The following is a 17,079-nucleotide window of genomic DNA, read 5'->3' as shown; positions in this document are numbered from 1 at the left end:
AACTATCATCTTGCAAACTGTATTCACTTGTACACTGTATTCTTGCAAATTGTATTCATTTGTACACTATAATTCTTGCAAACTATATTCACTTTTACACTATATTCTTGCAAATTGTCTCCCCTCTTTTTTCTTTTTAACACTGGGCTGTTCGATATGGTCTTATTGTTCTAAGGCTAAACCTAAGCCTTAGAAAGTCTCTTACAGTGAGGGCCCACTTGGAGGGGTTATCTTCTGATGATTTGATTTTGAGATTCAATGCCTTTCATTATGTTTTTTAACATGCCCCTTATGCTTTCTTTCTAAATTCATGCATTTTACAGATCAATTGGAACTTTTGGGCTAGCGTTCCTCCTGCTGCGACCCCTGATTTAGAGGCATCTGCTGTCATTGCCGTTGAGATCACCCAGCCTTTAGAGGGTGTGGGTTTAAGGGTGATTTATTTGGCAGAGCGAGTGCGCTGCCAACTAGTGGGTGAAGATGCCCCACAGGTGTTTATGGACCCGTCGGAGTTCATGCTTGCCTCACTTTCCATGACTGACGCTGAGTACGCCCTATGGAGTCTTGGTGTGGCCTATGTCAACCAGCTTAAGGAGGAGTTGGACTATGATGAGTTCAACCGTACTCGCCTCATGCCCTTTCTTACCATCGAGGTAGTGTCCTTTCTTCCCATTCTTTCCATTCCCACTCTCTTCTTTTGCATTCTTGTACATGGTGATATTGAACTAAAATGCTTGTACCAGGATGCCCCTACTCCTAGTGTTCCTATTGACCTTCCTTATCTGCCTTAGACGTCTATGCTTATGACCCTGATGGCTTTGCTAGGGAGCGTCCCGTGCCTCGCAACACAAATGTCATGGGCCATCCTTTTTCGGATAGCATATGCAAATCCAATATAAATTTACCTGCATGACTCTACTGCCTGATTTGCGTTTACCTGCTCTCTTCTAGTGCTTGAGATTGAAATTCGGATAGCAACTGAAGCCCCTGAAGCACTTCAAATTGCCCCTCCAGAAGTTTATTTTGCTTATCTAAGGAGATTCTAGATACATTCCCAATATCATCAGCTTTGCTTTGTAGCTTAGTCATCTTCATATACATTGCGTCTCCCACTTTGTTTATTGTCTTCTCAATTTCACCAATCTCATTTTGTTGATTATGTATTCCCATACCAAGGTTATTGTGATACTCATGAATCATTGTTGTTTGTTCATTTAGATCCCTTAAAGCAGATTGTTTAACTTAATATATTAGCCAAGTAGTTACTTAGGTTAATTATTCATATCATGCAAAGTAGCAGAAAGTAAATAACACCACGATATGATGACCCAAGAAAACCAATGAAACGAACTGTTTCAAGGTAAGAACCTGGAAATGATTTAACCTAACTATCCTCAAGGTAAACACATCCACTATAAGAGAATTGAAGTTTTTACAATTAGATTTAATCTTAAATCTATTGCTACCTCCAGTAGTAACTTACTAACACCGCCACATGCAAGCTTAGAATCCACGGATTCCTTCTCTTCTTGGATTTACACCAACACAAGCCGCCTTGCTTGTGACTTTGAGTTCCCACTTAAAGGTTTCAAATCACCATCAGTAATGATCTTGATGCAGCAACTATGTTCTACCAAACGCTTGATTGTAGTTTTTGCACTGGTAGATTCTTGTGTAGTTAGAAGGTACAAAACCTCTTAGATCTCACAAGAGTAACACACAAGATTTTTCAGCACCTTCAAAATGTGGCTAAGGTTTCCCTTTTATATGAGGAGAGGTTTAGATGAAACCCTAAACATTTTCGCGAGCTTGGCCTGTTTAAAAATTCTGTAGAAAAACTGTGCCTATGATTTTCGATCGGTCGAGTTTAATTCTCGATTAGTCGAGCTTGGCAGAAAATTTCTTCCTTTTTTGCAATCAGCTGAATTTGAACCTTGAAACAACCACTTTTAAGCATTGCCTAATACATGGACTAAACATCTTTTGTTCTCGGTTTGCCAACATTAAAAACATGATTCTAATCATTTAAACCTAAATCTTTAGAACCTAAAAATTGTCATCCCTTCTTCCAAATTTATCTTCATTGTTTCTTGCCCTTTTTGCAGTTGGATTGAGAAGTTGCAATCTTTACAGATTGCTCAAAAACTAACTCCGATTGCTTCAATACACCATTGATCTAATTACTGACATTCTTACAAGTTTGAGCCACTTGTTGGGTTTCTCGATCAATTTTAGTCCAAGAATCATGTATATCTTTTGAGTCCTGCAACAGATGCTTCAAATTCTCTTCAATGGTGTCTAATTTTTCTTTGGCATAGTTAGCTGATATTACTAATTGATTTACCAATTTCTCTGTTTGATGCCTGATATAATTAGATCTGTTGATAAAAACAAAATAAAAATTCAAAACAGATTGTATTCAGATGGATTCAAGAAAAGGGGAAGCCAATAAAAATAAAAATGAGAAAAGATCAAATATACTCAACTGTAACCGATGGCAAATAGAATTGGTTTCGAGGAAGAATTGTTGGTAATTCTTCGTGGGAGATTTAGTATGGCATGCAGGAAAAGGGTGTCTTCCAGACTCTTTCTGAAAGCAATTGCTAAGATCCCAACCAAATGTCTTCCGCCTTTCATTGTCATCAGCAGTAGTGATTTCAGAGCACTTGGGAAAATGTCCTTGATAAGCATCATACCAACATGATTTTAAGCCAGTTAGTTTTCTTCTAGCATTGTTCACTCTTTCAATTCCCTCATCTTTGTCCTTTCTTGCACTCTTCAAGGTGACTTCATTTTGCATTTTTCTTTTGACAGAAAATGGCACTCCCTAATACATTATAGATATATTACCTGTGCCTTCTATTTGCAAAATGGGCCTTCAGATTATTTTCGCCTCAGAAGAGATTGACTAGATCATTCATCTTTTTTTGCACCGAGTTAAGTTGGTTGAAAGGTAAGGCAGGGGAGAAAATGACACCTGGTTTTGTTTTATTACTTATTGATATTGACAATATTACAATTCACTGACTTTGCCTGTACAAATGTTCAGTTGTACTGTGTTCTCTATATGAAGTTATGAACACAATCACTTTACAAAGAAAATAATTACATTTACTCTAAATTTAACTGCCTTCTTAAACCGTGTTCTACATATGAACACAAGCACTAATATTTACTCAAAAGCTTAAACTAGATTAAGCTTTGACAGTACAAGCAGGAGGATTCTGTTTGCCAGAAATTGTGGGCTTGACATTAATACAGTGGTATGTGGAAGAGCCGTCATGTCCGTTGTATTTGAGGTCTATGTCACGAAGCTCCACTTTTTCACATGGCACGCCCTTACTACAAACAAGCTTGACAGCCTCCTGAAACTTAGATGTGCCTCGAATGTTTATGAAGCTAACATTGCTGATCTTAATTCTAGAGGGTATCTAAAACCAATAAAAAAAAAATGGTATTAATTAGTATTAAGTAATTCTCTACTTTGAACATTAATTCTATCAACATCAAACTTCCAAGTCTGAATGTTATCACCTTTGTTTGGCACTGATTCCATGGGTAGTAAACTTTGAAAGTTCAAAAACGTGTACAAAACACCTTTGAACGTTTAGACCCCCAAATTACAACTTAACCAATACAAGCAATATGTCAAACAACTAGTGTGCGGAAACTTAACACATGCTATAATACGAAATTGGTTAAAGACTATCTAAGCCATAACAAAATAAAACCACAGCAGATAATAAAAAGGCAAAGATAGAGAGGAAGGAAGATGCAAACACAAAGACAACACGCGATGTGTTATCGAAGAGGAAACCGAAGTCCTCGGCAAAAAACCTCTCCGCCGCCCTCCAAGCGGTAAACAATCCACTAGAAAATACAGTTGGGATACAAGGACAGCAATAGACCCTCCAAGCCTAATCTACCTAGTGCACCTAAGCCCTCCAAGCTTCTTGCTCCAATGAGGTTGCGCCGAACCTTTTTCTTTTCTAGCTTCCCGGATTCCGCTACTAGACCGTAGCATCAACCAATGAAGATTGGTTCCTTCCTAACTGCTTCCCAGAAACCCAAACAGCTGTCTCACAATGATGATGATGGTGAGAACCAGGTTTGGTATAATGCCTCTCAAGGATTTGACAATGGAGAGGAAGAGAGTTGAGGAATTTGAAGAGACTCTAAGGTATAGATTGTGGGTGAAACAATCTACTAATTCTTTAGGGTTTCTCTCTCAAAATTCTCTCGGGAAGCTCCCTTTTGAAAGTTCAAAAACGTGTACAAAAACACTTTTGAACGTTTAGACCCCCAAAAACCAATTTAATCAACACACGCAATATGTTAAACAACTAGTGTGCGGAAACTTAACATATGCTATAACATGGAATTGATTAAACAACTATCTAAGCCACAACAAAATAAACCACAGCAGATAATGTAAAGGCAGAGATAGAGAGGAAGGAAGATGCAAACACAGCGATAACACCAGATATGTTATCAAAGAGGAAACCGAAGACCTCGGCGAAAAACCTCTCCGCCGCCCTCCAAGCGGTAATCAATCCACTAGAAAATACAGTTGGGATACAAGGACAGCAATAGACCCTCCAAGCCTAATCTACCCAGTGCACCTAAGCCCTCCAAGCTTCTTGCTCCAACGAGGTTGCGCCGAACCTTTTTCTTTTCTAGCTTTCCGGATTCCGCTACTTCACCGTAGCATCAACCAATGAAGATTGGCTCCTTCCTAACTGCTTCCCAGAACTCCAAACGACTGTCTCACAGGGATGATAATGGTGAGAACCAGGTTTGGTATAAAGGCCTCTCAAGGATTTGACAATGGAGAGGAAGAGAGTGAGGGAATTTGATGAGACTCTAAGGTAGAGATTGTGGGTGAAACAATCTGGTTTTTCTTTAGGGTTTCTCTCTCAAAATTCTCTCTGGAAGCTCTCTTTCAATCGTGGGTTAAAAGGGTATTTATACTGAAGAGGAGTGGAATGCGAAACGTCAGGTTTTTCCAAAACAGGGGTGGCTCGCGGCTTGACCTCGCGGCTTGACTGAGTCGCGAGTTCCAGTCGCGAGTTAACCGTATGGCCAGTTGTCCTGTTTTGTCCTGTAGTGCTCCAGCTAGCATGACTGTTCATCTTCCAGCATGCTTGGCACGTGTGCATCTTCTGGCGGGTTGAAGCCGCGAGTCCAGTCGCGAGTACCAGCCGCGACACTCTGTTTTCTTGCACACTCTTGAGCAATCTTCACACTATCTCACTCACTACCCTTACAACAATCCCACCTAAATACAGGGTTACTAAATGCTGAATTACAAGCAAATTTGGCACGGAATAAAGCCAATTAGATGGTTGAATAAATTCAACCTTACAATCTCCCCCTTTGGCTATTCCGTGACAAAACCCTAAAACAGACTCTAGACTTAACATGTGAGTTGGGAACAGTTGATCAAAACTCACTCACACCTAATTCTAGAAGCTGTGAAGCACTTGAATCATATGAACATAAACTCCTGAAACACAACAATACACCATGATCATTGTAAGCAGAAAATTATAAATGCATATGAAACAGGCAATATGTGATCAAGCAAAGATGGAGTTAATAAACAAACCATGGCTTGATCAACCAAGTGAACACCACAAGGTAGTGATCACAGTGTTCATTCACACTTGGAATGAACACAAGGACATACAAGTTAACAAGCACAAGGCAAGACACTTGTATGTACAACACTCAACCAATGCATAGCACACAAGGCATATGCATCTAGGAACAATCCTACAAGGGCACAAGAGTGACAGTACAACAATCACAATGCATAACATTTAGATTTAAAGTACTGATTTCAACATAGCATAAAGGCTGCACTTAAGCATGGTACATACCACAAGGCCTACAAACTATGCATAAAACATAAACCCTCAAAGCTTACAAAAGCATATGGGTACAAACCAACAAATACCTGAATAACAGTTTTACAAAACATAATATATCAACTTAAAGAGAAGAAGGAAACAAAAAAAATAAAGACACTCCCCCTTAGATAGTGACACTCCCCCTTAGGGTAATATCCTCCCCCTCTGATTATGCTTATCACTCCCCCTTTTTGTCATGGAATAGGCTAGTCATCCTCTTCTAGTTTTCTCTGAATTTGATCCAACTGAGTCTGAAGAGAAGTAAACTTCATGTCCCATCGGTTGCTTTGATGGTGTAGAGAAGCAGTGAGTCCAGACATCTTTGTATTCACCTCGTGGACAGAGGAAACAATGCGATCAAGTTTCTCATCGAGGGAGAGATTGCTGAACTGAGAGTCACTGTGAGATGCAGAAGTTTCTGGTTTGGCTCTCTTCCGACTGTGTCCAACACTTGCATTATATGTACGCATGTTGATCGGACTCGGTTTGGGGATAGGAGACTCATCAGCCGTTGGATAGATCCCCTTGAGCTTCAAAATCCGTGAAATGAGACTGCAGAAAGGAATGCAAATCCGAGACTCACTGCGAAGAACCGTTTTGCGCAGAACATGAAAGATGTGAGCACAAATGTCGATTTCTTCATCAGAGACCAGATCATGAAGAAACAAAGCTCGTCCGAGATTCATATACCCAGTACTTGATAAAGGGTACAAATTGTGAAACATCACAATTGTGAGCACTCGCAGTTTCGGAGAAAGGGAGGAAACACTGATGGATTTGCCATTGGGTGAGAACTCCAAGTCTTGACCAAGACTTTGTTTGAGAAGCTCCTCATCAGGACATAGATCATCATAGACTGGTGAATGACGAAAAATGGGTCTGTTGATGTGAAGAATTTCTGCCAGGTATGTAGGAGAAACAGAAAAGCTCTTTTGCCGAACCCAGCACTTAAGTTCATCTCCCTCCACAATTGCATTAGCATAAAATTCTTTAACCAACTCTTCATACACGATATCCGGATCCGAGAGAAGGTAATTCCAATCCTTGTGAGCAAAGCATATCGGAATGTCAGTGTTATGAAGTGAAGGCAGATCCACCGCTCTCTCTAGTAGTGGTGTGGCATGAAGAAAGAAGTTCTCATATGACTGATATGCTGAATAGGATCTGCACTTATTGGGATCGAATCGCTGTAATGAAGAGCGAGTCACTTTCGGGAGAGGTGTGTCTTCATCAACATCAATTACGGGTTCCTTCCCTTTGGAAGAACCTCCTTTCACAGCAGCCTTTTTGAAAGGAGACATGACCAGTCTGTATTATAAACAAGGGAAATGACAAAAACACAAACCAACAGCAGAGGGGTAGTGAAAATGTAGGAACAATGAAGAAACCCTAACAGCTGGATGAGTATGGTCAGAAAGTAACAATGAGGGACACCAAAGGCCCAAATTAGAACTACACAGTAGAGAGATCAAATATGCCCACAAAAACAGCTGTAAAGGGACCAAAATCAACACCACATCAACAAGATACCACACAAGATCAAAGTGAAATATGATAGCAACAACAGATCAGACAAAAATTAGCTAACCCTAGCTAAGCACATGATGAAGAACACAGCCAACAAAATAACTTAGCTCAAAACCAGAAACACAGGTTACCATAAGCTAAGAAAGGACAACTATGACAGCAAAAACCATCACAAAACCCACACTCAAAAGAGAATAATCCAGAGGGAAGACCATAACAACAGGAAAATTAGAGTGCAAGACAAGGAACCATACCTGTGAGTCGACGATTTTTAGCTGAGAAGAAGCAAACAATGGAGATCGACAATGGAGGCACGGTGAGAAAGGGAAAGTGCAGAAGAAAAAAAACAATGAACAGTCACAAAAAGATCGAGGGAAAAACAGAAAATTTTAAAAAACTGCCCCTGTATGACCAAAACAGGCGATTTTTGCGACTGAGACAAGTCGCCACACAGTCGCCAGATTAAGCCGCCAAAGAACACAAAAACAAAATTTTGAAAAATTTTTCTAAGTGTTTTTCGCGACTGGAAGGTCTACCCGCGAGTGAGTCGCGAGCTGAGCCGCGAAAATCTCTGAGTGAATCTCGCGACTGGACCTTCCACTCGCGAACAAGTCGCCAAAACTGACCAGCGAAGATGCGACTGTGTCTCGCGACTTGACATACCCGCGACTGAGCCGCCAAAACAGGGCAAAAACTGGATTTTTGAAATTTTCAGATTTTTCAACAAAATACTTTCCAAACCCACCTAAAACACTCAAAAATCTTTTTGTGCTTGAATTAACAAAGATTGAGCATGTGGAATCACATTTTATCAAGTACAATTACACAAATGAATATGGCATTTATTGAACATAAACTTGTGTGTTGTGTGTGGATATCAACAATGAGATAGTCCTTTGTCTAATGTGAAGCTTCAATGATCAATTCAACCAAGACATACACAATTAGCACTAGATCATGTGACCAATCTCAATTATAGAAATATGAATATATGACCTCCCACACAACTTGATAACATAACTTGGAGCTTTTCATTTGACTCCACTTTCAGCCTTAACATTTGATCTTTTGAGGCAATCATCTCTCATTGTGAGAGGAATATATAACATTTCTCTTTTGAAGAACAGGCCTTTGGCCTTTTTGAAAAAAATTTCACTTTTAATATAAGGTCGCTTACCCTTTTTCCTAGTCAAATACTAGAATGTGCGACAGGCTTTTGCAGCTCAATATCTCTTTTCATTTGGAGATTTACATTTGGTGAGCTCTTTTTAGCAAAAAAAATAAAAAGTGGGAAGAGATATAGACACACATCTATGCATGTTTCAAGATCGACATAACCATTCACTAATCATTCATGACAAGCTTGAAGATCTATTTACAACAATCACATAGATTTCCAGATTTTTCCCACAGGGATATGAGTGCATGAAAACAAGCAATGCTCGACAATGTACAAAGCCATTAGCACAAAGGTACAAGGCAAAACGAGTTTTAAGACAAAACTCAACAAAGTCAATCAAGTGTTTTGATTTTCAAATTCTTTATGTGATTTTTGGATTTTTGACTCAAGAAACAAAAAGAATGAATCAAACACAAACAAAACCAGCAGCAAACACAAAAGAACAAGCAAGCAAGAAACAAGTTGCAAAAAGAAGTGTGTGCTCCAACACAGACAGATATATAAACAGTGAAGCACACAACACACAAGAGAGTCAAGGAATTGTACCGACACCAATGGTCTTACGGAGGGATTCAAACCGTGGACCATCGAGAGGCTTGGTGAAGATATCCGCCTTTTGATTGTCAGTGTGTATGAACTCAAGACACACAACTCTTTCCTCTACCAAATCCCGAATGAAATGGTAACGTATCTCTATGTGTTTGGATTTTGAATGCTGAACAGGATTTTTGGAAAGATTGATGGCACTGGTGTTGTCACAGAAGACACACATCGTTTCTTGAGGAATTCCATAGTCATGAAGTAATTTCTTCATCCAAAGAAGCTGAGTGCAGCAACTTCCAGCAGCTATGTACTCTGCTTCTGCAGTAGATAGAGACACTGAATTCTGCTTCTTGCTCATCCACGAAACAAGATTGTTACCAAGATAAAAACAGCCACCTGAAGTGCTTTTCCGATCGTCTACACTTCCAGCCCAGTCAGCATCCGAATACCCAGCAAGACACGCATTTGAGTCTTTTGAATACCACAGACCATAGTTTGCAGTACCACTCACATATCGAATGATTCGCTTAGCAGCAGTCAGATGAGATTCCTTCGGATTAGCTTGGTACCTGGCACAAACGCCCACACTGAAAGCAATGTCCGGTCTACTTGCTGTAAGGTAGAGCAAACTTCCAATGATGCTCCTATACAATGTGGGACTTACTTCAACTCCTGATGAATCCACATTCAGTTTAGTGGCAGAGCTCATGGGAGTGGAAGCATGTTTTTTGGATTCTAGGCCAAACTTCTTGACAATATTTCTGGCATACTTCTCTTGAGATACAAATATACCCTCCTTCTGTTGTTTGACTTGAAGACCCAAAAAGAATGTGAGCTCCCCCACCATGCTCATCTCAAACTCCTTCTTCATCTCCTCAGAAAATTCAGTAGCACGATCTTCGATAGTTACTCCAAACACTATGTCATCAACATAGACTTGTGCCACAAGGAGATAATCTTCATCATTTTTGACAAATAGAGTTCGATCAGCATACCCTCTCTTGAAGCCTCTATCTAGAAGATAATGTGTAAGACGATCGTACCAGGCTCTAGGCGCTTGTTTTAAACCATACAGTGCTTTCTTCAGTCTTAATACATGATCTGGAAAATGAGGATCCTCAAATCCTCTTGGTTGCTCAACAAAAACCTCTTCATTTAGATATCCATTCAGAAAAGCACACTTAACATCCATTTGATAAAGTTTGAACTTCAAAGTGCACGCAATGGACATGAGGATTCGAATTGATTCGAGTCTTGCCACCGGAGCAAATGATTCATCAAAATCCACCCCTTCGACTTGTGTGTAGCCTTGAGCCACCAACCGAGACTTGTTTCGAATTATCTCTCCATCTTCATCAGTTTTGTTTTTGAAAATCCACTTTGTGCCTATAACATGAACGTTCTCAGGCCGTGGAGCAAGTTCCCACACGTCATTCCTCACAAACTGATTCAGCTCGTCATGCATTGATTCAACCCAATTCTCATCTAGAAGAGCCTCTTCAACCCTCTTTGGTTCAAACTGTGCAAGATAACAGTGATATGTTACATGATTGGCTAGCAGAATATTTCCTTTCCTGAGGCGAAGACCGTCATCAAGTGATCCTATGATATTACTTTCCGGATGATTCTTGAGAATTCTTGAGGAAGGCCTTTTTGAAGTGGAAACTTCATCACTACGAGAGATAGGAGGATGAACTTCTGGAGGAGTAAGAGGACTTGAAGTTCTAGACATCGATCTCGTTTCCCTTCTTGGGTTGATGGGAGTCAATTCTACTTCTGGTATAGGTTCTTCACCTTCTATATCCAAAGCTTCTACCTCAACATCAGGCTCTTCGGTGCTCGGCCCTTCTACATCATCAATCATTTCCACCTTAGGTAAGGCATCATCAATCTTGACATTTATGGATTCCATCACAGTCTTTGTTCTCTTGTTGAACACTCTATATGCTCGACTTGTAGTAGAGTAGCCAAGAAAAATACCCTCATCACTTCTTGCATCAAACTTCCCAAGATTCTCTCGATCATTTAAGATATAACATTTACTTCCAAATACCCGGAAATACTTCACTTTAGGCTTCTTCTCATTCCATATCTCATATGCAGTCTTCATTGTACCAGCTCGAAAGAAAATCCTATTGCCAATATGACACGAGGTGTTGACAGCTTCTCCCCAAAAACTTTGAGGTATTTGCTTATTAAGCAACATGACTCTTGCCATCTCCTGAATCACACGATTTTTTCTCTCTACCACTCCATTTTGTTGTGGAGTTTTAGGAGCTGAAAACTCTCTTTTAATACCATTCTTCTCACAGAAGGACTCGAATCTTGCATTCTCAAATTCTCTCCCATGATCACTTCTAACTTTGGCTATCGGAATCCCCTTTTCATTTTGTAGTTTCTTGCACAGAATCTCCAGCCTCTCACAAGCTTCTGATTTTTCTCTAAGGAATTCAACCCAAGTGTATCTTGAGTAGTCGTCCACAATGACCATAATATATCTTTTTCCCCCTAGGCTTTCAGTTCTGGTGGGCCCCATCAGATCAACATGAAGTAACTCCAAACAACGAGAGGTGGCTATCACATTTACCTTGTGATGACTTGCCTTAGTTTGCTTCCCCATTTGACATGCACCACAAATGGTCTTCTTTACTTTTCCAAACTTAGGAAGTCCCTCGACTGCTTCAAGTTTGGAGACTTTGGCTACTTGTTTGAAGTTGACATGCCCAAATCTGTGATGCCACAACTCCAACATATCCACCCGAGCACTTCTACATGATATTGGTGCCGTGGGAACTATTCCATAACAGTTATCCGTAGTCCGATTTCCTTCCAAAACCTGAATCCCCTCTTTATTGATGATCAAACATCCTTTCTTGGAGAATTGTACCAGGAAGTCGTCATCACAAATTTGAGTGATGCTTAGCAAATTCGCCTTCAGCCCTTTTATGAACAGCACATCTTTCAACAGAGGCAAACCGGGTATCTCGATGGTTCCTTTGCCTAGGACTTGAGCATGGCTTCCATCCCCAAAGGTCACATAGTCACCCACCTTTTCTTTGAGTGACTTAAACAATGACTTATCCCCTGTCATATGGCGAGAACACCCACTATCAAGATACCACAAACATGCATTAAACACCTTTAATGAGGTATGCACAAATAGGTTCACATGTGACAGACAATCTTGACCTTCAAACACAAACTCATCATCAGGTTTCATGCTAATTTTAGATTGATTTTTCATTTTCAGATTCTCAATCATCTTACACAACATTCTATTCTTTCTTTTATATTTCTTAATCAATGATTTTGATTCAGATATGCTACTGTGTAAGACAAGATTCTGATTCTCAAGAACTTTCAGCATGTGGACAAAAACTCTAGCATGTTTCTTAGTTTTTAATAACTCTACAAGGTCATCAGTAAGACACCTTTCAGTCGTATGCATAGAGACATTTTCACAAACACTTGAGCTACAATTCAGCATGGTATAAACCAAAAATAACAACCACAACTCAGGGGTCTAGGATCACACAAATGGTAATGAAACCAAACAGATGTGTACCCGCTCTGATACCAATTGAAAGTTCAAAAACGTGTACAAAAACACTTTTGAACGTTTAGACCCCCAAAAACCAATTTAATCAACACACGCAATATGTTAAACAACTAGTGTGCGGAAACTTAACATATGCTATAACATGGAATTGATTAAACAACTATCTAAGCCACAACAAAATAAACCACAGCAGATAATGTAAAGGCAGAGATAGAGAGGAAGGAAGATGCAAACACAGCGATAACACCAGATATGTTATCGAAGAGGAAACCGAAGACCTCGGCGAAAAACCTCTCCGCCGCCCTCCAAGCGGCAATCAATCCACTAGAAAATACAGTTGGGATACAAGGACAGCAATAGACCCTCCAAGCCTAATCTACCCAGTGCACCTAAGCCCTCCAAGCTTCTTGCTCCAACGAGGTTGCGCCGAACCTTTTTCTTTTCTAGCTTTCCGGATTCCGCTACTTCACCGTAGCATCAACCAATGAAGATTGGCTCCTTCCTAACTGCTTCCCAGAACTCCAAATGACTGTCTCACAGGGATGATAATGGTGAGAACCAGGTTTGGTATAAAGGCCTCTCAAGGATTTGACAATGGAGAGGAAGAGAGTGAGGGAATTTGATGAGACTCTAAGGTAGAGATTGTGGGTGAAACAATCTGGTTTTTCTTTAGGGTTTCTCTCTCAAAATTCTCTCTGGAAGCTCTCTTTCAATCGTGGGTTAAAAGGGTATTTATACTGAAGAGGAGTGGAATGCGAAACGTCAGGTTTTTCCAAAACAGGGGTGGCTCGCGACTTGACCTCGCGGCTTGACTGAGTCGCGAGTTCCAGTCGCGAGTTAACCGTATGGCCAGTTGTCCTGTTTTGTCCTGTAGTGCTCCAACTAGCATGACTGTTCATCTTCCAGCATGCTTGGCACGTGTGCATCTTCTGGCGGGTTGAAGCCGCGAGTCCAGTCGCGAGTACCAGCCGCGACACTCTGTTTTCTTGCACACTCTTGAGCAATCTTCACACTATCTCACTCACTACCCTTACAACAATCCCACCTAAATACAGGGTTACTAAATGCTGAATTACAAGCAAATTTGGCACGGAATAAAGCCAATTAGATGGTTGAATAAATTCAACCTTACACCTTTCAATCGTGGGAAAAAGGGGTATTTATACTGGAGTGGGAGAGGAATGTGAAACGTCAGGTTTTACAAAACAGGGGTGGCTTGCGGCTTGACCTCGCGGCTTGACTAAGTCACGAGATCCAGTCGCGAGTTAACAGTATGGCCAGTTGTCCTGTTTTGTCCTGTAGTGCTCCAGCTAGCATGACTGTTCATCTTCCAGCATGCTTGGCACGTGTGCTGCTTCTAGCGGCTTGCAGCCGCGAGTCACCCGCGAGTCCCAGCCGCGAGTCTCTGTTTTCTTGCACACTCTTGAGCAAACTTCACTCTATCTCACTCACTACCCTTACAACAAACCCACCTAAAAACAGGGTTACTAAATGCTGAATTACAAGCAAATTTGGCACGGAATAAAGCCAATTAGATGGTTGAATAAATTCAACCTTACAAACTTGATCAATGATGATAGGATTGCCAACATTATTCATGATAATGTCCTCAAAATGCATATCAGAGGCAGAGCCAGTCGGGGAAGCAGGCCATGTTTTGATTCTCACACCAGTCACTGTATTGGTAAGAGTGCAACCAATGACTTTGACACCACTCACAGGTTCTTCATTTGGGAACTTTCCAAGACTTCCTATGCTTATTCCATGGCCAGGTCCACAATTTACTTTCTCAACAGTTATATCCCGACTTCCATCACCAAGCGAGACACAATCATCTCCGGTTCCAATATTTGTATCAATTATGTGGATCCCTGTTGAACGCCCTATGTGGATTCCATCAGTGTTGACACTAGTTTCAGGTGCTTTTATGGTAACATGCTGGAATGTAACATTTTTGCACCCCAAAACATTAATGTGGAACTCTTTGCTGTCCAATGATGTTATGTCCCGGATGATTGCATTGGTGATGAAGTTGAACCTTATATTCTGATCAATTTTTGAAAAAGAAAAACCCACAAAATTAATTAGTGTCATTCCTTGTTAGGTAATATATATATATATATATATATGTTATTTTTTATACGAATAGAAATATTTTGTATCCTTTTTGTGCTTTCAAAAATAACCTATCACATAAGTGAAAGTTATTTATCCATAAGACAAATTTAGGGGAAAAAAAAGTAAATTAAGAAATTTAAGACATTCTACTCTATCAAAATAGATGGAGTGTGCACCCAGATTGGTTAGGAGGAAAATTCCCTCAATCCATTATGTGGTGACTCAAATAACAACTTGTACATACATATCTATCTATCAATCAATCTATCTATATATATAGCGAGAGAGATCAATCTATCTATCTATCTATATATATATATATATATAGAGAGAGAGAGAGAGAGAGAGGTTGATTTACGAATAACCACGTAATGGATTGGGAGAAATTCTTTCAAGCCAGTTTGGAGGAAATTTCAGTGCAAAGAAGCGTGTGATAAAGTTGATATTTATTAAAATTGGTGGGAATTGTACAGGGTAAGATTGAAATAAACTCACAATAGGAAGTTGCTTGCAGTACTTATTTTTGGAACATTCACTTTGACCCCAAGCGATTTTCCCTTGGCCGTCAAAAGTTCCACTGCCCGACAAAGTAAAAAAGTCGACATGGTTAAAACTGACCCAACTATCCCCAGATTGTTGTTCTGGGGCCTGTAAAGTGCCTATAACCTGAAGCTCTATAGGACCCTTGCAAGGACCTTCCAAAGGCACTGCGCCCAACTTGTATGTCCCTCCTGGAACCACAACTTTACTCTGACCCGTTGATGCGCATGCAGCTTTCCAAGCTTTTGTCAAAGCCTAAAGACAAAATGAATAACAAAAGTTATTTTAGCTAACAATTCTGGTAAGCATATTTTATATCTTCAGTTGAATCACATTGTGCATTTATACCTGGGTGATATCCGCATTAACTTTTGCTCCATACTGTTTCACATTCAAGATACTGGCTTGGACGTTGCCAGTGGATTTTAGCAAGAATAGCATTAATATCATTGCAATGTCCAGTCTCAAACCCATATTTTCTTTTTGACTTCTTTAATTATTTTGTTCTTTGTTTCGTTATAATTGAAATGAGAGAATGCAACACAGAAGCTCAACACCAACAAAAATTTTAACTAATAGTTAGCTAAATTTATCTTTATCTCTAAGGAATTGTACGGTTCTAGTTTAACTTTTGTCCTATTATTGGCCGTCATGCTTCCTATTATAAATAACACTAATTTATAACCACATGCATACAAATGGATGCATTTAAAAAGACATAAATAAATGTATATTTAAATTATAACCTAAGTTTAATATTAGTATAGATAGTCTTTTTTATAGTTTTTTGTACGCTTGAAAAAGTTTTGTATGGATATTAATTATTTGGTAAAGTATGAAACTGATTTATTCATGAGTGTATATATAGTTTGTTATTTCTTAACTTAAGTTTTGTTATTATGATGTGATAAGTTTTTTTTTATGTTTACAATTATTTTATAATTTATAATTAAAAAAAAAGAGTTATTTGCATAAATTTTTGAAAATGAATAATCTATTTTTTAGAACACGATAAAATTATTATTCACATTTATATTTGAACTAAAAAAAGTTTTTTTTAAATAAAATTTAGATTAATTTTAAATGAATTGGGAGTGGTTTTAAATTGAATTTTAATAAATGGTTTATAACTAATAATCAATTTTCGATAGAGTTAAAATAATTTTAAATAAGTTAGAAGTATTAGATAAAAGCATAATATATTTTAATTGAGTTTCTTTGATCTTTATGTCTTTTAAGTTTAAATTCATGAATCGTCTTCCAACCCTACTTCCTTAATATCTTTAACACACATTGAGTGGCACAACATTCCTTTTTAGTTTTCAAACAAAGAAGCCACACAATTTGCTTGCTTTGCTTTAAGTTCTAACTTTTGAGCCATGCAAATATGGGTGTGTGAAGCCCTACCATTTATTTGGAATATGTTGTAACTTAGATTGTATTGATAGTTAGGGTTGGGGGATTTAAAATCTGGATGTCTCTATTAGAAACACTAATAGGTACTGATGAAGCCAAATTCATCAATTGATAGGTTCGTCTAGACGGAGTGTGGAGGATTAATTTGATATCCCTGCACAAGATTGACAGTGGGTCATGAAGGTCACTAGCGTGGTGCCAGCCAATGAGCCTCTGATGGCAAAGTCAAATGTATTAGAGAGAAAATGTTGAGGACTAGGAATATTATGGTGTGTTTGTACCTT

General features: G+C 39.2%; 1 protein-coding gene across 1 annotated transcript; it reads right to left on the bottom strand.

Annotated features, from left to right (window-relative positions):
* Positions 1 to 3,194: 3,194 nt before the first annotated feature.
* Positions 3,195 to 15,853, bottom strand: LOC126695221 (exopolygalacturonase-like). Its single transcript, XM_050391890.1, has 5 exons — positions 15,728 to 15,853; positions 15,335 to 15,634; positions 14,281 to 14,767; positions 3,535 to 3,566; positions 3,195 to 3,431 (listed from the first exon to the last, which is right to left on the bottom strand). The coding sequence occupies exons 1-5, from the start codon at positions 15,851 to 15,853 to the stop codon at positions 3,195 to 3,197; spliced, it is 1,182 nt and encodes a 393-aa protein (XP_050247847.1).
* Positions 15,854 to 17,079: the final 1,226 nt, after the last annotated feature.

The sequence above is a fragment of the Quercus robur genome, chromosome 8 (genome assembly GCF_932294415.1).
Source record: "Quercus robur chromosome 8, dhQueRobu3.1, whole genome shotgun sequence".
NCBI classification, from domain to species: domain Eukaryota; kingdom Viridiplantae; phylum Streptophyta; class Magnoliopsida; order Fagales; family Fagaceae; genus Quercus; species Quercus robur.
This window is presented reverse-complemented; position numbering and strand designations above follow the sequence as displayed.

Coding starts and splice junctions, on each gene's coding strand:
- LOC126695221 (XM_050391890.1), bottom strand. CDS start 15,853: ATGGGTTTGAGACTGGACATTGCAATGATATTAATGCTATTCTTGCTA. Junction 14,768..15,334: donor ACTGCAAGCAACTTCCTATT/GTGAGTTTATTT, acceptor AAAATTGATCAG/AATATAAGGTTCAACTTCAT. Junction 3,432..3,534: donor GGAATCAGTGCCAAACAAAG/GTGATAACATTC, acceptor TATTGGTTTTAG/ATACCCTCTAGAATTAAGAT.